We start from the raw sequence: 25794 nt of genomic DNA, 5'->3' as shown, positions 1-25794 counted from the left end.
TGAATTAGGTCAAGAACATCTATTTATAACTCATGCAACACAATTTTATTTACACATATTAAACTTTTTTATAAGCACATGAATTAATTGATTTTTAACATATCGGTCATCGATATATCAAGCCATCAATGATAATAAAATCACAATATTGCGACTTTGCATTTCCCCGGTGGTTTCTCCTCTGAACAGCCACCTAGTATACACTGGGGGGCAGAATTGTGGTTAAATTTAAATTTCCCTGGTGGCTACTCCTCCATGCAGCCACCGGGTGGGGGTCCTGCAATGCTGCCCGATCCACAGTGATAGCAGTCATAGATTGGCCCCGCACCTCACTCCCTACACCAGGGGTTCCCAACCACGGTCCTCAAGGCACACTAACAGTCCTGGTTTTGAGGCTAGCCATACTGGAGCACAGGTGACTTAATTAGTACCTCAGTTATATTGATTTAACCATCTGTGCTCAAGCCTGGATATCACCAAAACCAGGACTGTTAGTGTGCCTTGAGGACCGAGGTTGGGAATCACTGCCCTACACCCATACTTACCTTGCTCCATAAGTGGGTCCCTCCTCCTCTGCGGCACCATCCTTGGGAAGATGGCGCTGTGCTGCGACAGCACAGACTCCTGCAATTGGCCAGAGCCTCTGCACTCTCGTGCGCGAATGCGCCATCTTCCTCAATAGCACTGGGAAGATGGCGCCATGGAGGAGGAATCGACTTGCCGGAGCAGGGTAGAATGCCTGGTTGGGAGGAGGGGGGCGCTGCTCAGATTAGGGGCTTCACTGCACACGGGCCCCCCCGAGCGTTACGATGCCCTTGCTTTAACAGTAATACTTATTGTAATATTTTTGGACTATAAACTGCTGCTGTTGCCCCCACCCCCTACAAAGAAGAGCCCCCGTCGCAGAACGGAGTAAGAGTCTTAGCACATCATAGGAAACAATCGATCTTGGAACAAAGGGCAGCTAATTGGTCTAGCACAACTGTTATATCATCTATCTGACTATGCGATAAGTATCCTGGTAACTTTTACTGCAGACCACTCACTCATTCTAATTGTTACTCCCCCCTGGGACTTTAAATCATTATTATCTGTTAATACTCACAGTGGTTAATATTTTTTGGATTGACAGCAATTTGAACAACTATCCATCACAGCTAATTAGCAAGACTGGGAATTGGGAAAAACAAATTTGTTGCCAGGAAATAACCATTGGAAAAGAGTATTAGTAGGAGATTAGCAAATGAGATAAACATGAGATAATAATTTAATTACCCAAATCTGAAAAGATGAAATAAAAACAGATGAACAATTTCTACTTGAAAAAAACAAAACAAGGTTACGGTCATATTATAAGGGGACAGTCGTGTATGTATATAAAAGTACAGTCATGTATATATATATATATATATATATATATATACACATACATATATATATTAAGGCTGAATCGAAATAAACAGCATTCTCCCATAGAGAACTCCCGAGGGGGTGTCATGATGTTTAAGGGGCTACACCTCAAAAGTTACTGGAGTTACTGAGCTGAAATTTGGCACGGATTGGTAGAACTGTTGCTCGGTGCTGTCTACCAAATTTCAGGGCAAAAAAATGAGGATTTGGGAGTAAACTAAAGCTTATACTGTCAATTTTTTTTGACACTCTCAGTTAGGATCACTTTTGTGTTGTTCTCTATGAGGGGATTTTTGGGAAGGCATAAGTCAGGGTAGGGGGCAAATTTAGACTTGGGGTTGGTTTTACTAGGTAGCTATTGTTCCAGGGTAGGTGCTTTTGGGGTTCAGGTAATTGAGAAAGTTACAGTTTTTAAACTATTACCTCTTATTACCTCACAATTGCGCCATTATACAGATAGGGAGCTTCAACTTGTTCCGCAGCCTCAGTAGGAGCCTCCAGCAGAGGGGTGTACTCACTGTGGCTTCACCTGGGTGCACCAAGATGGCTGGTCAGTGTGGGCGGTAGCAGCGGTGGGACTCGGGGGGAAGGAAGCGGGCGTTAAATGCGGTTGGGACCCGGGGAAAGTAGCAGACGTTAGTTGCGGTGGTGCAGGCTGCAGGACCTGGGGGAGGTAGCGGGCGTTAGCAGTGGTGGTGTGGGCTGCAGGACCCGGAGGAGTTAGTGGGCGTTAGCGGCAGACATGCAGGCTCGGATCAGGAAGATCCGTGATGCCTGCATCTGTGTATAAATGATACACAGAAGCACGGACAGGATCAGTGAGATCCGTCTGTGTTTCTGTGTTTAAAAAAATAAATAAAACCTGTGTAAAAAAAAAAACGCATGTCCCTCCCCAAAAGAACAACCAGCCCCGGGCTCTGGAGACCCAGTTCTGATTGTGTTAAAAAAAAATTCACTTTCAAAGGTGTATGTGTCTTGTGTTAATTTTAATATTGTCTTTTGCTGTGGAACTACAGGTACCAGTGGGCCCGTAATGCTGGTACTTGTGGTTCTCCAAGTACCAGCATGCAGGGAAGGCTTCCTGGGTCCTACTGTTTCACAGCAACAGACAATATTTTTACTATCAACAAATGCCCCACACTACACAATCAACCTGTCCAGGGGTGTCAGCCTGGGCCTGGTGTGCCCTGGAGAGGGGGACCCCTTTATGTGGGGTCCCCAACTCCCCAGGGATCCCCGGCATTGGTCCCCTGTATTTTGGCAACCAGGACTGGTTCTGAGAAGCCCGGTGCTGGTGTGCTTCATACGGGGGACACCTACATCATTTGTCCCCTGTATTTAGCACAGCCAGTACTGGGTCTCCAGAGCCCGGGGCTGGTTGTTCCTTTGGGGGGGGGGCCACACATTTTTTTTATACAGTATATATACTTCATTTTATTAATTTTTTTAACACAGATGCATGGACGGATCTCACTGATCCGTCCATGCGTCTCTGTCTAATTGATTTTTTTTTTCAGATGCAAGCCAGACTGATCGGTGTATGCAGTCAGCTATCTTTAGATCTTGCACGATAGTTCTTAAGTCAAAATGTGCTGTTTAAGCACCATATCGTGTCCTGGAGTGCCGGGGAGTGTGCAAGGGAAATCGTTCACGACATCGTAAGGTGAGCACATCGTTCTGTGTGTAGGGACCTTAAGAAGCAGTTCAGGGATGGGACTATCAGCGCCAGTGAGCCTTTCTGTCCCCCGCTGCTGCCCCTGTGCACTGCCCCACTGCTGCCACTGGCCCCGCACACCTGCCCCCTCAGCCGTCTCTCTTTCTGCACCCCCAAAACACCTCCTGTGTGCTGTCTCCTCCGCCACCAGCACTAGTGTACCATTTTGTTGCCTTTCTCCCCTACAGGAGGCCCGGTTTGCTGATCCCATCCCTGATTGTTAATAAATTATAAAAAAAAGCAATGAAATTCCATAGACAAAAAACCTTACAGTTTCACATGTCCCATTAAGGCTTCTTAGACATGATCTGAAATTTCACAAAACCTACTGAATTTCTGCCACTAAAACTTAAAAATGCAATGAAATTCACACCTTAATGGACGTGTTCCTTGTGCAATACAGATATGGTATGCCATCACACCCTGTGGTTAACTGCAGATTCAGCACTCTCACTGAGTGAGATTGCTATCACTCACAAATTGGTGGAGCTGCTAATTCACAGAATTGTGTGCTCATTGGAATACACACATGCAGTCTATGCAATTGAGGTCTGAGCAGTTACGTGGCACACACATCCCACTCAGTGCCCACAGTCTTCTCATTTGTTCACCATAACAATCACACTGGGTTCCAATATCCTTCTCACTCCATACATCCATCTCATTCAGAATACACATTCTCTGCCTGACCCAAACCTCCCCCAGGGGTGCCTAACCCTCCCCTTTCCCTAGCCTAAACCTAACCCTCCCAGGGGGTGTCTAGCCCTAAGTACCCCCTGGGAGCCCCTAACCTAACCCTCCCCCCTGCGGCTGTCCTGCCAGGAATAGACAGTCGGAAAGCCGGTAGTCGGCATTTCGACCGTCGGCTTCCTGACTGCTTCCCATCTATCTATCTAGCTCTCTACTGACTGATGTACACGGTTTCACCCGGGTAGACTTTTATCCCATCTTGACTTAATTTATATGTTTAGTACATGTTATGCCTCTGGGGTAAAGGAGTACAGATTAGTAAATTTGACATTAAAGTAAAACACATATAATACAAAGACACTGGTTGAAAAGAGTAAGGGGTATATTTACTAAGAATCGAGTCTGATCGAGTTTTTTTTTTTTTTCAACTCGATTAGCATCACCGAAGGTGATTTGAGGCTCCTGAAAATCACGAATTTACTAAGAAGTGAGTTTAGCTGAGAGTGAGATGGCCGATGGTGAAGAAGATCGTGATTTCTCCCCCGAGTAACAAGTATGGAAGGAGATTACTCACCCGAGATTGCAATGTCTTCTCTCTGCAAAACTCTCCCGAGCATCCAGCCTGCACATATCAGTGAGATGTGTGTAAGCTGCCTGTGTTTTGTACCTGTGAAAAACTGGTTAATTGTAAAAAAAAATGATGTACCTAATTCTACCCCCCTAACCCTAACCCTCCCTTAGGGATGCCTAACCCTAACTTCCCCCCCAAGTGCCTAACCCTAATCCCCCCTCTAAGTGCCTAAACCTAACCTAGCCCCCCTTCCCCGCCACCTAAACCTAAGTCCCCCTTCCCCTAGCCTAAACATAGCCTCCTGGGGGGTGCCTAACCCTAAGTCTTCACCGGGAACCCTAAACCTAACCCCCGCCCCCTTCGATCGGTAAGCTGGGTGTTGGGCTCCCGACTTAGGTAAAATGTCATTTAACCCCTTGCCAGGATTAGACAATCGGGAAGCCGATGGTCGGGATTCCTTACATCGGCTTCCTGACTGCTTCCCTGTGGAGGGACGGTTCTCTGCACAGTACCTAAGCTCATCTCTCACCTGCTTCTCAGCGGCACAGTTCCCCATGTCACTAGGCTGTCACTGTGCACTAATTACATCACTACCTCTAAAATGAAGTATGAATGTCAATGTACAGTAATCACCAGCATATTATCCCTGATTTTATGGCATTTTGGAATCCTGCTTCTATCTCCCCACCCCATGGGGAAAACTGATTGTGGCACCAAGATATCTCTGGAGAGAGCTGCGATCTGAGGCCTTCCCCTCTGCGCCGCTGCTAGGGAGTTGTCTTTCAATGGTGGTTTTTAAGTATAGATCTTACACACCTGCAAAGCAGTGTCGGAACCCATAATTCAATAACAAGGCTCCTAAGAGAAATGTCAATCCCAAACGCCTTCCCCAACAAGTGGGGGGCACCTAACTATACCTCAGCCAACATCTAGGTCCCGTCTTCATGTGTGAAATCACTTCTCAGCCATTATTAATGAGGGAATTGGCACAATAATGTTATATATTAACAATTTTCCAAGGAGAGACACATATGTCCAGCCATAGAGCCTACCATATTCCCTCTCGATAGTTATGTGATAATTTCTCTTTGTTTCTTACAATTCCTATGATCTAGAGAAGAGCTATTACAGGATCTCACTGATTCAAAGTATAATCATGTTAGAACACAACAATGAACTAACACAATTGTATCCTACACATCAAGAAACAATCGTTCTCCCTGATTGAGACGTGAATTATGATCTGCCAGTGATTGGCACATTTTTCATGAAACACTTTGAAACAATTAATGAAGCAATTGCTTTATGTCTCCCGGTTTCCAGCCTCTAACAGACCTGGTTTTCTAATTATTTGTGACAGGGCTTTCATATAAATATTATGGCGTCTAAATGCAAAGTTTCTCGACATAGCAAGTTGTTTAATAAAAGAGACAAGCAAACATCTCACTGCACTAACACTCCTCAAAGTCATAGAAGATCTCTAAGTCCAGAACCAACACTGAAAACAGAAGAAGGAGAATATACAGTCTGATTACCAATTTTTTATACTAGGGGTGTGCACCGGCCACTTTTCGTGTTTTGGTTTTGGATCTGGATCTTTCTTCGTGTTTTGGATCTGGATTGGTTTTGCCAAAACCACCCTTCCGTGTTTTGGGTTCTGGGTTTTGTGTTTTGGATCTGTATTTTTTTGAAAATAAGCATAAAAACAGCTAAAAATCACAGAATTTGTGGGTTTTTCTTCTTCTATGCTATTATTAACCTCAATAACCTTAATTTCCACTCGTTTCCAGTCTATTCTGAACACCTCACACCTCACAATAGTGTTTTTATGTCCAAAAGGTTGCACCGAGGTAGCTGGATGACTATGCTAAGCGACAAGAGTGGGCGGCACAAACACGTGGCCCATCTAGGAGTGACACTGCAGTGGCAGACAGGATGGCAGTTTGAAAAACTAGGCCCCAAACAGTACATAATGCAAAGAAAAAAAAGAGGTGCAAGATGGAATTATCCTTGGGCCCTCCCACCCACCCTTATGTTGTATAAACAGGACATGCACACTTTAACAAACCAATCATTTCAGCGCCAGGGTCTGCCACACGACTGTGGCTGAAATGATTGGTTCGTTTGGGCCCCCACAAAACAAGCTGGCAATTAATCTGTCCCTGCACAAACTGGCTCTACTGAGGCAAGATGTCGTCTCATCCTCCTCATCCACCGATTCCTCACCCTCTTCAGTGTTGTGTACATCCTCATCCTCAAAGAGTATTAATTCGTCACCGCTGGAATCCACCACCACAGGTCCCTCTGTACGTTCTGGAGGCTGGTCTCCCTGGAAGAGTTGATAATTCATTTTTATGAACATCATCTTCTCAACATTTTGTGGAAGCAACCTCCTACGCCTTTCGCTGACAAGGTTCCCGGCTGCACTAAACAATCTTTCGGAGTACACACTGGAGGGGGGGCACCTGAGGTAAAATAGAGCCAGTTTGTACAGGGGCCTCCAAATTGCCTCTTTTTCCTGCCAGTACAGGTCCACTTTGGGGGTTACAGCACCATTTAATGGTCAAGGCAGCCGGCCCTTATGACACAGGCGCACGCTTGGCGCTACTTTGTTGATGCACGTGCACAGGCACACACAATTCACAAACACAGAAAAAAAAAAAAAATTTTTTGGGAGTTCACTTTGGGGGAGCACCCCTGATGCACAGATCACTCCCTGGACAACACTACAGCACCCCTCTAGGACTACAGCCTTTATGGGACACTGCACAACACAGTCCAGCCAGCCCCTATAGACTTTGGAGTGGACACATCCCCATGACTGCAACTTACTGGACAACACAGCCCAGCCAGCCCCTATGGACAACAGCAGCACAACACAGCCCAGCCAGCCCCTATGGGCAACAGCAGCACAACACAGTCCAGCCAGCCCCTATGGACAACAGCAGCACAACACAGCCCAGTCAGCATCTATGGACTGAGTGGTCACAGCCCCTATGGACAACAGCAGCACAATACAGCCCAGCCAGCCCTAGCTCCCACCCTCCCTCTTCACTGTCCACAGCCGGAGTGAGAAATGGCGCCGACGCGGGGACTTTTTTTAGAATCCAAAACCCGCGAGATCCGGAAGGCGGGATGATGACGTTTTGCCTCAATTTCAGATCCGAGTCAGGCGGGAAAAGTCGAGCCTGACTCGGATAGGACTCGGATCGGGGGGGCTCGGGGGGGTTCAGATTTCAGAAATCCGAACCCGCTCATCCCTAATTTATACTAGGATATTAATGCTACAATTCAGGGAAGACTAAATCAAGAGGCCCAGGAGTATACAACGGAACTTGAAACAATCGGCAATAGAACAGTCACTTTGGGGTTTGTTTACAAGGGTCGATTTTCAGTTCCATTCTATTTTGTGGTGATTTTAAGGTGATTTTGACAACAAAGTATTTATTAAAGGCAAAACCGACTCAAAATCCCTAGAAATTTGATTTTTGCACAAAAATAAAACTTCAAATACACCATTGGTCCCGCCAGAGCCATCAGTAGAAAAAGCTATTTTACTAGCAGTTGATTTAAAATTTTTAAATCATGTAGAATTGTCTGAAAACTCAATGTGATGGGAAAAAAACCATGAAAGAGAAGCATGTGTGACACTCTGGCTGTATAAATCAGACATTTAAAGGCGTAGCAATGCCTTTTTAAAATTGTGGATATGCAAATTAGCACTGGGATGATGGTGTTTGTTGGTAATACAGTGCATGTATAATTTGTGTCAATTTTGGGTTCTATTGAGTGTAAATAGAACACATTTAGAACTTCAAATAGAACTTCAAATAGAAACCAGCCCACCAATGAATCAGAATGGAACCCAAAATCGACTGATAGTAAATGATCTGTTTTGAACAGAAACACTGTGGTTGATATTTTGGGGATGTTAGTTCTATTGTGGTTGATCTTAACTGGAGCCAAAATTGATTTTTAGTAAATTTGCCTTAGTTGCTGAGACGCAAACACTATATTAAAACAAATGCTAGAATCTGATTCATTTACGAGCGCCATCGCCCAGGCTTAGCGGGATATGTCCCGGAGTCTGATTTCTGCTTGTAGCCTATAGATTTGCCTGGCAGTCCATTGAATTGCCCTCTAAATGTTTACACCAGTTGTTACGATTCCAAGCACCCCAGATTTCCTATTTCTGTCTTCCAGATTATACAGTATCACTGTTTTTCCTGTATCGTCACTACATACAGTGGGATATTGGCCAGTAGATTCTCTCATAGCATTTCTAAATTATGTTTTAAAGCTTTTGTGACAGAGATCAGTAGCTTCTTATTGTTCACACATGAATTGTGCAGCATAATATCAGGATTGCACATCCCATGAGGCCCCAACATACTTCCCCCATCACTCCAAACATTGGCCCCTTACTGAGTGGAAGCGGGTGCAGTGATTTCCAGTGTCCGAGTACTAGTAGGAATAGGGGAGTTTGGCAAAGGATATTTCATATATTATTATTATTATTATTATTATTATTATTATTATTATTATTATTATTATTAACATTTTTATTACAGTTATTATTATTATTATTGTTATTAGTAGTATTATTATTATTATTATTATTATTATTATTATTATTATTATCATTTTTATTACAGGTATTATTATTATTATTATTATTATTATTATTATTATTATTATTATTATTGTTATTAGTAGTAGTAGTATTTTTATTATTATTATTATTATTATTATTATTATTATTATTATTATTATTATTGTTATTATTATTATTATGATATCTAGTAAATGTATACATAAACAAATATTCTTCAGATTTGTGATCACAAAGGGTTAATTAATTTAAATTTCTTCAGATTGAAATTTAAATTAATTAACCCTTTGTGATCACGTTACACTTCTCCCACTTATATCATCCAAAATAAATTCATCATAAGTGTTAGGAGAAAGCGTCCTGCACTGTCTCTGTGCCCGGCACTAGGACTCCAGACTGTCGGAGGCGCGACCACTGACCATGTGCGCTAGTGGGCTTGCGCAGTCAGTGGCGTAACTTGAAAAAAAAGTTTCTGGCACCCCCCCATGGCATTTTGGTAAATCAAAAAGGGCCTTTTCTAGGCAATTTGGCTCCGCTTGTGAACAGTTAAAAATGCACCCCCGCCCCCTTAGACATTTTAAAAATAAGGAATTTGCACCCACCGTCAGTATGTGCTCCAAAAAGGTGGTGTGGCCTTGCTGCAAGCGTGTGGCCTTGCAGGTAAAGACTACCTTATACTCTAGTTTTGCAACTTGCACGTCCAGACATTGGCCACCACAGGAAAAAAAAATCCTGATTCCTGCCCCTTACATTATTTGCCATTTGTCCTCCTTATAGTAATGCCCCTTACACATTATGCCACACACTGTAATGCCCCTTACACATTATGCCACACAAGATAATGCTCATTACACATTATGCCACACATCGTTAATCCCATTACTCATTATGCGACACACCATTATTCCCATTACATATTATTCCACACACCGTAATGCCCATTACACATTATGCCACACACTGTAATGCCCATTACACAATATTCTACACACTGTAATGCCCATTACACAATATGCCACACACTGTAATTCCCATTACACAATATGCCACACACTGTAATGCCCATTACACAATATGCCACACATCGTAATGCCCAGTACACAATATGCCACACACTGTAATGTCCATTAAACATTATATCACACACAGTTATGCCCCTGACACTATTCTCGTTAAGGGTTTCAGGCTCTGAGTTCCATGCTCATTGCTAGGGGTTTCATGCTCATTGCCAGAGGTTTCATGCTTGTTATCAGGGGTTTCATGGCAAAAATGGCAGCTTTCTGCATCTTCTCCTGGCAGTGCCAGCGTTCCCGGCAGTTCCAAGTAACGCTATACACACTGTGCTTCCCTGACAGACACTAGAGGTCATGTAGGACCTCTAGCACCTTATGGCATCTGCCATTTTTGCAGAGACATTTTCAGCAGATTCCATGTGGACGACTAGACCACATGGAATCTGCATAAACACTGGCTGCAGGCATACGCCACCAACCACCATGCCCCCAAGCCACCGCGAGGGCTATTGTTATGCCCCTGTGCGCAGTGTGTCAGCACGTCTTCAGCTCCATCCTCCAGGTCAGGACATGCCCCTGAGAGTCTCCAGCGATACTCACATAGACACCACTGACCATGTTAGTTCCACTTCAGCACAACCGCTATACCACTGCATGTACAGAGCCAGTGTGTATACTCCACTACCACCACTATATATATAGACACAGGTGTGTGCTCCCACCTGCCGCACACCACCTGTGCTCCCCTATATGTTCCTGATTGGATCTGGTACATACATTATATTCTGTACTGTGTACAGTATCCGTTATACATACTTGCTACAGTACATTAACCCTGTGTCATCCTGGAAACCTGTTCTGCCTGGTTGATAAACCTAAGACCTGGATAAGTTATCTAACATATGTACTAACCTCCATCACACATACTGTTATAGGATCTGCTAATAATAAGTAAATAGTAGTTAGATGTAAGAAGTTTTCTTCACACCACACATTCCTATAATTACATACTGCAGCCTCCAAATATGGGCGAGAGATCATTATGAAAAACAAGCAGCTACTTACAATATATTTGTAACGCTTACTGCAGGGGTTCCCAACCTCAGTCCTCAAGGCACCCTAACAGTCCAGGTTTTAAGGATATCCATGCTTGTGCATAGATGGTATAATCTAACTGACTGAGGTACTAATTAAGTCAGCTGTTTTTAAGCATGGATATCCTAAAAACCTGGACTGTTAGGGTGCCTTGAGGCTCGAGTTTGGGAACCTCTATGTCAGGAAAAGTCCTATTGGTGTATGAGATGTGGCTATTAAATTTATATGAACTCATTTTATCTCCGTTCCCCTTCTATGTACTCCCCTTCTACTGCCACACCGCTGCATTCTTATCTTCCATTGGTCAGAGCCGCGCTGTAGCTCAGTATCTGTCAGATGTCTCCACAGCTACGTCATTTTCTTCTTTACCTCAGTAACTGATGCACAACGGGTTCCCTTGTTACAGATGTGACTTTAGGGAAAAGAGAGAAGTCACAGGGTGCTAGGTCTGGCGAGTATGGAGGGTGCTCTAGCACTGCCATCTGTTTTTCAGCCAATAAACTGCGTCACAGAAAGAGCTGTGTGGTCTGGTGCATTGTCCTGATGGAGGATGGAACCACTTTGCCACAATTCTGTCCTCTTTCTTCTGATTCTTTCCCGCAAAGTTGCTAGAACATTTTTGTAGTAATGTTGAGTCATCGCTGCGCCTTCTGGGACCCAATCTTCCAAAATAACGCCCTTGATATCAAAGAAAACAAAGAACATGGCTTTGAATTTGGATTTGTTCTGACGTGCTCTCTTCCTCCTTGGTGATGATGGTGTTTTCCAGCACATGGACTGGCGTTTTGTCTCAGGATCGTACTGGAAGATCCATGTTTCATCACTTTATCTAAGGAATGCGAATCGACTTGACGTTTTTTGAAAATGTCTGTACAAATTTGCTTTGATTTTCCTTCTGCTCGGCAGTGAGAAGCTTGGGAACCATCTTAGCACAAACGTTTGTCAAGTTAAGATCTTGATGCAAAACTTGTCTAGCTGTTCCTTTGTCAATGTTATTTACCATTTCTGCTATCGTTCAGATGCTGAGTCGACGGTCGATTCAAACTGTTTTCTCAATTTCTTCCACATTTTAATTTATTTTTCATGTGCAAGGCCTTCCAAAACATTCATCATCTTCGACACTACCGTCACTAAATATTTTGTGCCTCTCAAGTGCACGTGCCATAGAATCTGCCCAGTAAAGCCCCGGTTAGCATACGGAATGATTCGGTGGGCGTTTTGTTCAATGTGACTAAACATTTAAAGTGAACGCGTTGCCGTACTATTGAACAAAGTATTTTTACGACGCACAGGAAAAACGTAACTTCTTTGAACACTCTGTGGCAGAAAACTATCTGCGCGAGAGGGGCGACAATGCAAAAGTGTTTTAGGATAGTCCGAGGTCAAAGTTTCCACCATTCCCTTCTAACTCACGCAGTATGGTTTATTTTCTACAAGTACAGTTTAGTGTAGAAGAGCTGCCAACACAAGATACTTACACATAGTACTGTGCTCAAGGACAAAGCAGATTCAATATTGGATTGCTATTGCTGCAATTCTTGTCTGCAATGTAAATATATTAATCAGGATATTTTTTTTACCATTCTATTACTGGAGAATAAAAATAATAAACCATTCCATTATTATTACCCTTCACATAACGCCAACAAATAACGCGGTGCTTTTAATGCCTCAGTAGATCTTACACTCTCTATAAATCCTTCAAGACAGATGTCTCTATCAACCTTGTAAACTAAACATAATACAGTAAAATATAGTAAAGACATGGAGGCATATGTATGACTAATAAGGGGTGTGATTTCATTTAAAAAACAAACTGGTGCAGGATGGTAGGAAAGAAACTGAGGCAGAGGAAAAACACAGGCAAAGCGCTCAGGCCCAATAGAAGGTATGCGTTTGGAATCCCTGTGGTTTGGATGCCGACACTTACATTACCGGCGCCAGAATAAAGACGCCGGTCAGAATCCTGGCACTGGCATCCTGACTGCCGGGATGCCGAAGGTAAGTAACGGGATGGGGGGTAGGGTTAGGGATAGGTTTAGGGGTTAGGGTTAGGCACTAGGGGGAGGGTTAGGGTTAGGCACTAAGGGGGAGGGTTAGGTTTAGGGTGCGGGGAGTTGGAGGTTAGGTTTAGGCACTAGGGGGGAGGTTGGTTCAGGCACCAGGGAGGGAGGGTTACGGTAGGGAGAGGGGGAAGGTTAGCATACCGACCACCAAGTGTCGGTATGTTAACCCTGTCGGGATCCAGGCATTGGGATTGTGACCGTCTGGATGCTGACTGTCGGTATTACATACCGATTCCCAATAAAAATACTTACTACCCAGTCATGCAAAGCGGGAAGGTATAATAACTTCCTCCACCCTGTGCAAACACACTTACAGGGGTCCACTTTTTGGAACTATGGACCCCTGTAAGTGTGGTATTAAATGTCTGCCTCTGCCAAGAGAGATACTCCAGACCAGTGTTGTGCCTCAATTTGACCACTCTTTACTAACTCCTAGGTAGTCAGAATAAAGATTAGGGCATACTTGCGTACCCTCCCGATTCGACCGGGAGCCTTCCGAAAATCGGGTGCAGCTCCCAGCCTCCCGGAAAGGCATGATTGCCTCATGGTGGCCGCCGACCCTGCCGCAATTACCTGTGAAATCCCCACAGCAGGGGGGGGGGTGTGTGTGTGATGCAATTCACGCTGAATTGAGTCTTATGGCTCCGCCCCCTACTTCACAATGCCTGTAATATCGGCATTGTGTAGCTGGGTCAAAAGGACGCGATCGTTTGCCCACAAATTACCGTAATCCATCTGATCACGCCCCCTTGTGCCGGCCATGCCCCCTGTCCTGACGATCTGGCTGCTCCCTCCCGGAAGGGGCAGCCAGAAAGTCGCCAACCATTGGCTAGGGTGGGGTGGGGGTATACAAAGGGACAGAGATACATTCTTCCTGCTACCACCCCTTGTATAACATTCCCTTAAACACTCACTCACATTGGATCCACACACCAAACGCTTAAATCTTTGACTTCCACAGGCTTTGCAAATCATTTTGTCATGATTTGATCAAAGCATTTAAGCCTGCAGCCCAGCGGCAAGGGACCCCTTTTTTCTGCAAGTCCCTACACTAGCATACAGTGCATCCAGAAAGTATTCACAGCGCATCATTTTTTCCACATTTTGTTATGGTACAGCCTTATTTCAAAATGGAATAAATTCATTTTTGTCCTCAAAATTCTACCCTGTACCCCATAATAACAACGTGCAAAAAGTATTTTTGAGATTTTTGCAAAAAAAACCCACTAAGACATCACATGTACATAATTATTCACGGCCTTTGCCATGAAGCTCAAAATTGAGCTCAGGTGCATCCTGTTTCCACTGATCATCCTTGAGATGTTCCTACAGCTTAATTGGAGTCCACCTGTGGTAAATTCAGTTGATTGGACATGATTTTGAAAGGCATACACCTGTCTATATAAGGTCCCACACTTGAGAGTGCATGTCAAAGCACAAACCAAGCATGAAGTCCAAGGTATTGTCTGTAGACCTCTGAGACAGGATTGTCTTGAGGCACAAATCTGGGGAAGGGTACAGAAAAATATCTGCTGCTTTGAAGGTCCCAATGAGTACAGTGACCTCCATCATCCATAAATGAAAGAAGTTCGGAACCACCAGAACTCTTCCTAGAGTTGGCTGTACGTCTAAACTGAGCGATCGGGGGAGAATGGCCCTAGTCAGGGAGGTGACCAAGAACCCGATGGTCACTCTGTCTGAATTACAGCATTCCTCTGTGGAGAGATGAGAACATTCCAGCATTCCAGAAGGACAACCATCTCTGAAGCAATCCACCAATCAGGCCTGTATGGTAGAGTGGCCAGATGGAAGCCACTCCTTAGTAAAAAGCACATAGCAACCCGCCTTGAGTTTGCCAAAATGCACCTGAAAGTCTCTCAGACCATGAGAGACAAAGATTTAACTCTTTGGTGTGAATCCCAGGTGTTCTGTTTGGAGGAAACCAGGCACCGCTCATCACCAGGCACCCTACAGTGAAGCATGATGGTGTCAACATCATGCTGTGGGGATGTTTTTCAGCGGCAGGAACTGGGAGACTAGTCAGGATAGAGGGAAAGATTAATGCAGCAACGTACAGAGACATCCTGGATGAAAACCTGCTCCAGAGCGTTCTTGACCTCAGACTGGGGCGACGGTTAATCTTTCAGAAGAACAACGACCCTAAGTACACAGCCAAGATATCAAAGGAGTGGCTTCAGGACAACTCTGTGAATGTCCTTGAGAGGCCCAGCCAGAGCCCAGACAATCCGATTTAACATCTCTGGATAGATCTGAAAATGGCTGCGCACCGACTCTTCCCATCCAACCTGATGGAGCTTGAGAGGTGCTGCAAAGAGGAATGGGCGAAACTGCCCAAAGATAGGTGTGCCAAGCTTGTGGCATCATATTCAAAAAGACTTGAGGCTGTAATTGCTGCTATGTCAACACGCGGGATCCCGGTGGTCAGAATACTGATGTGGGCATCTCGACAGGGTTAGGATACTGACAACTGTTATTAGTATCCTACCCCTACCCCTCCTTCCCCACAGCCTAAACCTAATACTAACCCCTAGTGCCTGACCCTAACCCTCCCCTAGTGCCTAACCCTAACCCTCCCCTAGTGACTAACTGTAACCTTCCCCTAGTGCCTAACTGTAACCCTCCCCCTAGTGCCTAACCCTAACCCTCCCCCTAGTGCCTAACCCGGGTTATTTTTCAGGGACCCTTTTACACTGAGACCCGGGTAGACACTGCAATAACCCAGGTTTTTGATCTGGTGTAAAAGTGGTCTTCGTTTAAGAAGCACTTTTATAGACTATAGGCTGTGCCTCCACCCAACTTCCCCATTCTCCAGACGCCGATTCGGTGACTCACATTTTTTTTTTTTTCATTTCCAGACCAGTAAGCAGAGGGTCAGATGTGGATGATTCTGGTAAAGACTGGAAAATAACAATTTGCATTTGCTCTTATGCCTAATTTAAGAATAACTAGGAAACTATGACATACTGTACTGTACATTCATGTCCAAGGAAAATACATTATATGCCTGTGATACTATATGTTCACACTTATCGCCTAAAAATGTACTTTTAATTCACTTTTAGACAGAAGAATTCCAGCCTGAAGTTTTCTAATAACCACCATGAATCGGGCATTTAGCAGGAAGAAAGGTAAGGGGCTTTGTGAATTACAGATGTAGATTCCACTGTGCATGAGATCATAAAGGTCAAATATTGTTTTAATGACAGTTGAATTAGCATTTATCTGCATCGTACTAATTATCATAGATTATACTTCATATTTCCAGCCATACTAAATTATCTCACTGATCCCATCAGAATTTATAGCATTACAGATAATCTTTATAATGCATGCAATTAATATAGATTATTGCTCATTGAGCAGAAAATAGAGACAGTTACATTACCTAGTAAATGCTTCATGAATATTCAGTGATCTCAGTAGCGGTGAATTTGATAGCAGGGGAAATATTGTCAGTAACAGGCAGAAGTGTGTCAGCAATATACAGATTCCTCTCTGAACAGGAAAATCAGTGCCAGCGAAATATGTTAGTTCACACTTGGCGGAATATTGGCATGTAGCTTGTTATTGTACCTCAGGGTGATATGACGCCAATAAAATGTATTCCACATACTGTAGCTCTTGGCGATCACAGCGGGATGATTATGTCAATGAGGAGCTACAGTACATGATATGGAAACTACAGCATATGAACTAATAGGTGTGATAGAACAACATTATAGTTTGGCAAAAATGCACATTGCTGGTAACCTTAGTGTTTAGTAAGCATGAAGACTGGCATTTGTATAATGTACCTATTTACCTTACGCCTGGTAAGGGCTAGAACATTTACATTCATTCCAGAGACAGAACTTGCAGTAGTTTCGGTGGATTACTGGTTTCCCTGCAGAGGCAGATTGGATTTATTGTTACTTATTGTTACTTTAGGTCACTCAGAGCAGATACACTGGATTTATAAGACAAGTACAGAGCAAAAAGGGAGATTGAGCTTTAAAAACTCACCAGAAATTAGGTAAATAATTAGCAATGTAAGAAATGTAATGAAGTATCAGTATGCATGCATTTTGTCGACATTCAGATTGTTGACAACATAAGGTTGATGGGATGCAGTTGGCATCCCGGCGTGTGGGATGCTGACGGTCTAAATACTGGCGCCAAAATCCCGACCAGTCAGGATTCTGGCAACAGTATCCCGACCGCCGGCATCCCGAAGGTAAGTATCGGGGTGTTAGGGAGAGGTTAGGGTTAAGCACTAAGGGGAGGGTTAGGGTTAGGCACCGGGGAGGTAGTGTTAGGATTAGGGTGCTGGGAGGCGGAGGTTAGGTTTAAGCACTGGGGAGGGGGTGTTAGGTTTAGGGGAGGGGGAGGTTAGGCTTAGGCACTAGGGGGGAGGTTAGGGTTAGGCACCTTGGAGGGAGGGTTGGGGTAGGGGTTAGGAAAATACTTATGTTCGTTCCTATGGGTGTCGGGTTTCTGTCTGTCGGGATGGCGATGTCAGTATTCTCGCAACCCGACAGCCGCGATTTCATACCCAACCCATGGTCTGAATGTAGACATGGACATAATGTTGATATTGTGAATGTGGACAGACCATTGTACTCTTAGGGTTAGGTTTACAGTTAGCGTTAGGCTGCGGTTAGCGTAGGGTTAGGGCAGGGGCATATTAAGAGAGTGCATTTCCCGTCCGGGGCCCCCTTGTCTCTCTCTGGCATCCTGCAGTGGACTGAAAGAGTCTACTGCGCATGCACAGATCACCGGGAAAATGACATGGTCACCATTTTCCCAGTGATTCCCCCAGTGTGCACGTGCGAAATGCCGGGAAAATGGCAGCGGATGTGGGAGTTCTTAGAGGTAAGTATTAGAAAATATGGGTGCAGGGTGTGCGGCGTGGCGCCCCTCTGGGACCCAGGGACCTATGTGCATATAGATATATGGATTAGGGCTAAAAACAGCTGAAAACGCTATGCCAACTTGCTGACAGACAACATTCACTACGTTGACATTCTGACATGTCGACATAACGTTCTTGTCTTTTTTTTCTCAATGTCAGCATTCAAAACATGTCAACATTCTGGTGTCTGCAGTGTGAATTTCGACATTGTGTACCACACCTAATGTGTCATATACACAACATAGAATCACGTCTTGTCATTAATAAATGTTACATTGACATTTTCTATATAAGTTGTAACTGAATACAAACATCCACATCTGTTGTTTCCTCCTTTAAAAATCAAATGGTGGATCCTCTAACTGTACCTACAACCTTACAATGGGAATATCAGCTACAGGCGACAGGTGATAGTACATCATGAACACCAACAAGAATACCTTCTATTGCAATCAGCACTTTGCCGAAGGTCAAGACAGATTGGACATAAATACTTAACCCGTATGCAGCCTTTATCAGGTTTTCACCACTATTAGGGGCCTATTCGTCATCACTTATTTTTCACAAAAACATGTGACATTTAACATTATCACATTCTTTTGTAAAAAATAAGTGGACTGGGAAAGGGCGACCGTGGGTGGTCAGAAGGTGGTGGGGGGGTGGTTACATACAGAGGCAGAGAACTCCGGCGAGGAAGGGGGTCTGGGGAGAGTGGTAGTAACGTCCAGATGACTGTGGGTGAACTGGCACTGGGGAGGATTTACATACAGCGGCAGCGGAAAGGGGAAAGTGGCTGGAGCAGCAGGGGCGGCCGGCAGGGGAAGGGTGGCCACGTGTGGGCAGAGACAGGCATGGGGGGGGGTGTCTGAGGGGAGACACAGGGCTGTGGCTGCGAGATGAGAGGGGAGAAATGGGGCAGGGACTGCGCGCTGGAAGCCGAGGCAGCATAGCTAAAAGGAGGAAAGTATCACAATTCTGAATCAAAAAGAGCATTTTTTCGGAAGTGATACTTTAGGAAAGGAGGCATGATGATTGAGGCATGATGATTGAGGCATGATGAATGAGGCATGATGAATGAGGCATGATGAATGAGGCATGATGATTGAGGCATGATGATTGAGGCATGATGAATGAGGCATGATGATTGAGGCATGATGAATGAGGCATGATGATTCAGGCATGATGAATGAGGTATGATGAATGAGGCATGATGATTGAGGCATGATGAATGAGGTATGATGAATGAGGTATGATGAATGAGGCATGATGAATGAGGCATAATGATTGAGGCATGATGAATGAGGTATGATGAATGAGGCATGATGATTGAGGCATGATGAATGAGGTATGATGAATGAGGCATGATGATTGAGGCATGATGAATGAGGTATGATGAATGAGGCATGTTGAATGAGGCATGATGATTGAGGCATGATGATTGAGGCATGATGAATGAGGCATGATGATTGAGGCATGATGAATGAGGCATGATGAATGATGTATGATGAATGAGGCATGATGATTGAGGCATGATGAATGAGGTATGATGAATGAGGTATGATGAATGAGGCATGATGAATGAGGCATAATGATTGAGGCATGATGAATGAGGTATGATGAATGAGGCATGATGATTGAGGCATGATGAATGAGGTATGATGAATGAGGCATGATGATTGAGGCATGATGAATGAGGTATGATGAATGAGGCATGATGATTGAGGCATGATGAATGAGGTATGATGAATGAGATATGATGAATGAGGCATGATGAATGAGGCATAATGATTGAGGCATGATGAATGAGGTATGATGAATGAGGCATGATGATTGAGGCATGATGAATGAGGTATGATGAATGAGGCATGATGATTGAGGCATGATGAATGAGGCATGATGAATGAGTCATGATGATTGAGGCATGATGAATGAGGCATGATGATTGAAGCATGATGAATGAGGTATGATGAATGCCTCTGAATGGTACTTTGAGCTTGCAGCAAGTTCAAAACATAATGATAATTATGTAATGGTGAATAGGCCCCTTAATTTCTGTACAAGAAAAGTCAGAATTTTGTTTTTCTGCTGGTGCTATAAGAGTCTTTTTTCCTAATGTCTAAATGAAGCATTATATTTATGTTAGTGCAAAAGTACTGATTAATTAAAGTTATTACATTTGTATCCAGAACTGCTTGGCTTCATTTCCATATCTCATTTAGAAGTAGCAAGTGGTGATCTTGGGAGTTACCTGAGCATCTAAGCAGTTTCCAAAAGGTTGCTTAAAGTCAGGACTGGAAATGACATGTCTCCCGAGGTCCAAATGAAAACAAGATCTTTTAAAAATTATATCTGAAATTATTAAGCTTTCATTTTGATGAACTGAACTACTGAACAGTCAGCCAAATGAATAAGTGGAATTATTAGAGAATTTTATAATTGTAGCTGAAAGAATCCTAAATTATGTCACTTCTTACTGTATGCTACAATCATAAATATCTCAAAATACATAACATTACAAATATGCTAAATCATTTTAAAATATGTCTTCTTTCGCTTTTCTTTTCCTTTCCTACTTGGATTCTTCCAGTTATTTATGTTCATTGTCTTAATAACTGCTCCAGTTTCTAATGGTAGTTTACTAATGTGTTTTAAACGCTTAATAACTGGAGGTATTTTTTAAATGAAGAACCAGTCCTCTTTTCAGGTATTTGACAATTATCATAATACAAGTTGGTTTAACTTAAGGGAAAAAAATAACATATTATTATTAATAATAATAATAATAATAATAATAATAATAATACTCATCATCACCATAATTGTCATATAAATAAAAATACTTCTATTATTATTATTATTATTATTATTATTATTATTTTGGGGGGTTGGGGCAACAAATAGCATAGGACTAACTTTCAAGAGAAGATTAAAATAAATGTATTTCTCAAGTAATTATAATATACAAGATAACAGGCAAAAATTGGGAAAAAAAAACACTTTTTCAAGTATCCACCAAAGGATGTTTTCATAATTAGATGATAAAAAACTCACAAAAAAGGCAAATTGTAATTTAAGAAAATAAATTTGCTCCTCATAAAGCTCTTGTTCCTCTTATATCAGGAAATCAAAGATGGAGGGTGATAGGATATATCTTGCTTCTTTGGGATATTTTCTTAATTGATGTAATCTCAAAAAAGAAAAATTAGTACAATACTGTTATACATTTAAGCTGGGTAGGTAATAAAAGAACTGTAATCAGGTGATGAGTCTGCATACTTCAAAGCAGGCTTTAACAAGCATATCACATCCAATATAAGAGACCCATTGGCTGTCCATATATCATTTTGGGATCAGACCTTTTTCATAAAGTGTAATTTCATGGACCACGGAGAATATATAAAATTTGATATCCGTGTGATACTGTATAACAAATTTACAATGGTACACACAAAAAACATACAATTCCTCTACATGTAATATAAAAACAGTATAAAAGGCTTTTTTGAGATCTTATTAAATGAAAATCAAAGGTTGGTTTAGCCTTGGCCACAGCAAACTCCACATGAGATGCCCATCTTAAAGAAGAATCCAGTGGTAAGTCCCAAACAAAGGTTGGTGTACAAGGCACACTTCATCTGCACCTCAGACTTCCTCAGGAAGTGTGGTTATGTTGTATGTTAGTCCATATTCATATTTATAGCCTGATCAATAACAATAACAAATTAAATTCTTGCCTAAAAAAGCTGTACAGATATATATTATTATTATTATTATTATTATTATTATTATTATTATTTATATATGGCACCACAAGGGGTCCACATCGCCTTATAAAGCACAGAAACAGTATGAACAAAACAGAAACAGGAACAAAAGTGGCATACAATACAGAACATTGCAGAACATAGACATTGTTTTTAAACATTGCTGCATCAGCAGTCATAAACTCAAACAAGCAGCAGGGTGGCAGAACCCAAAGGTTGGGTGCCATTGTAGGCAGTGGGGAGGATAAGGTGATATAAAATATAGTAACCAGTAACAAAAGGAACTAAACTGACTAGCCTCCACCTCCATTTGGTGGACACATGTTGATTGTCTATGAAGTGATGACATAAGTCCTTGCATCACCTGCAACTTGGATCTATATGGTATGTATATTTGACCTTAATAGATTTACTGATTTTTAAATCTTCATTGATTTAAATAAATTATTCACAGATTGACCTTGAAGCAACATTTTGTAAAATATAATTACAAAGATAAAGGTACTAATGCTAGGTCCAAATCAGGTTTAAAACCTTCTGTATAATATGTTCCCCTTGAAAATATACAGATGTTTTTTCAATTAGTAAAAGAAGATTTATATTGTAACAATTGAGATGATCCAAACACTAAACTTAAAAAACAAAATAACATTACTAGAATGGAAAAGCAGTCACTAAACAGCTTTGGCAAACAACACACAAATAGTAACTAAACAAGTTGAGGTGTGGTAATACCTAACCAGGAAGACTATATAAAAGAATCTAAAAGATAATTAGGAAAATAAAAATCATAATGCAAAATAAAGAATGATTCTGCAGTTTAATTTTTATTTGAATTAAAAACATTTAAAATTTTTCTATTATGAAAAATATAATTCACAATAATGAACATGTTTTTATTGCAAAAAAATACATATTTTTTTTTTTACTGTTTACCAATGATTCACAAATCCCTTACTAGGCCACCTGGCAAACTGATTGTGGCAGGGGTATAAACTCAATGTCACATGTTTTTGAAATTGTTTTGAAAATGTCCATTTTTTTAAGAGACACCACTAGTTTTTTACATTTATTGGATGCTATAGAATAGAATATAGTTTTAAATAGATAACAATAGATGTGTAATCATCACATACCTCTATGACACACGTGAAAGGGCTTTTATAAGTAGAACATTTCCTTAATATTGAAATGGAAATACACCACAAGAAATTCATATGCACCTCATTTTGTATATTTTACAACATAACTTTTTTAAATATTCAGCTGATTTTTATATTCAAATATGCAGGATCACAATGAGAACTATATTTTCAGCCAGTTTTGCAAACCTTTATATATGAGTAAATGGGAACAATAATTTTTATTCAAAAATAATCCTTTCAAAAAATATATTATATTTTATGAAATAGATAGACAACATTTTAAAAATATAGAGTGTGAGTTTAGAGTATCTTAGATTATATTTAATGTACATTGAAAATAATGATTTAAATTGAAATTCACATCTGAGTATTGGGGCCATTGTAGGTTGATCCAAACCTCAACCTTGGCAATCCAAATGTACCAGATACCTGCAAAAGAGTACTGACCTTTATATAAATTCATTCACAAATTGACTTTGAAGCAACATTTTGTGAAATATAATTACAAAGATAAAGATACCAATGCTAGGTCCATATCAGGTTTAAAACCTTCTGCAAAATATTTTTCCCTTAATCTATATGACCATCTCATTGGGTACCTGGACTTATTTTTAAAATTAATTATAATAGAGTATATACTAAAGATTATATTGATTTACATAGCTATCTAGATTATCATGGTGGACATTTATCTAGATGGAAATACAATATTCTCTATTCCCAGTTCCCCAGAATTAAAATGAACTGTCTTGATAAATTTGATTGTTGACAACAACTTTTGACCTTTTCTGAAATTTTTAAAGAAAGAGGCTATCCTGAGGTGGCTGTGACAAAAACTGGTAATGTAAATAGTATCTGTTAGTATATAAAACAAGCAAAGCAAAAGTTTCCTCTATACCATTTGTCTTGAGATAGAATTTAAACGATGGAAAAATCAGACATACACTCAGGAAATACAGGAATATTTTATTAAAAAACTCTTTTTTAAGATCTTTTCTCCCTTAAAATCCAGAAATTATCTATAAAAAGATAAAATACATTAAAAACTTCAATGCACCGAGTATGTTGCAAAATAATAATACTATTAACTACCTTTTGTATAGTATCAAAGGTTTCTTTAAGTGCAATCATTGTACAATATGCACATTTTCTAGTTCCAAGAGTCAGACGCTGACTGGCAGATTAAATTCTCATTCATATAAAATGAAAGATCTTATAAATTGCCAAATTATTTCTGTGATTTTTCTTCTGAAGTGTCCCTGTGGATTAGGATACGCAGGAAAAACTAAGAGGCAATTAAAGTTGCATATACAGTACAAGAATTTATCAGAAACATAAAAAATTGATCAGAATCTCATTCAGTATACAGAAACTTTAAGGAATACCACATCGCAGATCCAATGCATCTCATATTCATGGACATTGAAAATGAGCAATTTAAGTGCTAGATGAAGTGATCTAGCTAACTGTCACATAGGAAGATGTACTGGATATAAAAATTAGGCACTTTAATCCCAACTCATTTGAATTATTTTAGCTAGTTTCTTTTATTGACTAATTTTAATAGATTGTCTCTTTTATCTTTCTTTATAGATTTTTTAGACATAAATCTGAAGTTATTTTATAACTTGCCATGTGGTGGGTAAGAATAATAATGACATAAGTACCATATAAAAAGTTTTGGTTCCATTTATTTTACAGTATATTAAATATATAATATAGTAGTCTCTTTAAAAAACTATTTAATATGTTTAAGATTGTAGGCACAGTATTTTAGTTTATTCTTGTTAATTTAATATAGTGTAGTGCTTTCTTTATGTCTATTTTATGTCTTTTCTTTTAAAACAAGTGATATACGTTTAATTACATTGTTTCAAATAATAATGCATTATCTACTAATGTTTCTTAAAATGTTTTTTTTTTTTAAATATAAATAACAGTATATATTTTATATGGGTTGGGTATGGTATTCCAGCAGTTGGGGTGATGGTGGTCAGATTACCGATAGTGGCATCCCGACAGTCAGAATCCTGAATAATGCAAGTAAGTGCCCTAACCACTAACCCTCCCCCTAACCCTAAACCACCTTTCCTGCACCCTAATCCTAACCCTTCCCCCCACAGTCTAACCCTAACACTTTCCCTTGTGCCTAATTCTAACCCTGAACCTTACCCTCCCCCTAACCCTAATACTTACCATTGGGATGTCAGCTTATGGGATTCTGACTGCTGTCGGGACTCAGGCACCGGCATCCCGACCTCTAGGATAGTGACTACATCCTTTTTATATTTATATATTATTAACAAATGTTATAGTAAAATAGCAAAAATCTATGGCTTTAATTTTTTGCCCATACTAACCCGGAGAAAGGCGGAAGTTACTTGCAATTTACGGTTTTCTTATATTTTTTTATGTTCAGTCTGTATATGTTATATAAGTTATTCTTTTGATATGAACTTAACATGAATATATTTTATTCATGGTTAAGGGTATATATACATACCATATTGTTCCTAAGCAACCAACATAGGACTACCAAACTGAAGTGGAGACCAGTCATTGGGGTTCCTTCCGGTTCCGGTTGCTATATCTTGATGATCTTCTGCCATGATTAAGGTTAAGCAGAAGTGATATGAAGATAGGGTGGGGGTTCAGTTTCAGGTTGTTATTGATCAGATATCACCTAAAATCCCAGTGGTGCAGACAAAATGCATTGGAGCTACCTATCTTAATTTGTTACTTATAGTTAGATACTTTCAACATTGACATCTCATGTGGACTATCCTGGGGCCAAGACTAATC

The 25794-nt window shown here is 41.1% G+C and overlaps 1 protein-coding gene across 7 annotated transcripts in view; it reads left to right on the top strand.

Moving 5' to 3' along the window:
* GULP1 (GULP PTB domain containing engulfment adaptor 1) overlaps positions 1–25794 on the top strand; it is a 366994-nt gene that overhangs the window by 189275 nt on the left and 151925 nt on the right. For 3 of the 7 annotated variants that reach the window (XM_088466954.1, XM_088466947.1, XM_088466948.1), the window contains exon 3: positions 16255–16320. In XM_088466954.1, the coding sequence (XP_088323080.1) occupies positions 16293–16320 (28 nt within the window). In that variant the 5' untranslated portion in view covers positions 16255–16292. The other 4 variants (XM_088466949.1, XM_088466953.1, XM_088466951.1 and 1 more) reach the window with 4 other exon arrangements.

This window comes from Taudactylus pleione, unplaced genomic scaffold (genome assembly GCF_031769625.1).
Source record: "Taudactylus pleione unplaced genomic scaffold, aTauple2 ptg000067l, whole genome shotgun sequence".
Taxonomy (NCBI): Eukaryota; Metazoa; Chordata; class Amphibia; order Anura; family Myobatrachidae; genus Taudactylus; species Taudactylus pleione.
Note: the sequence above shows the minus strand (reverse complement) of the source record. Positions and strands in the feature narration are given on the sequence as shown.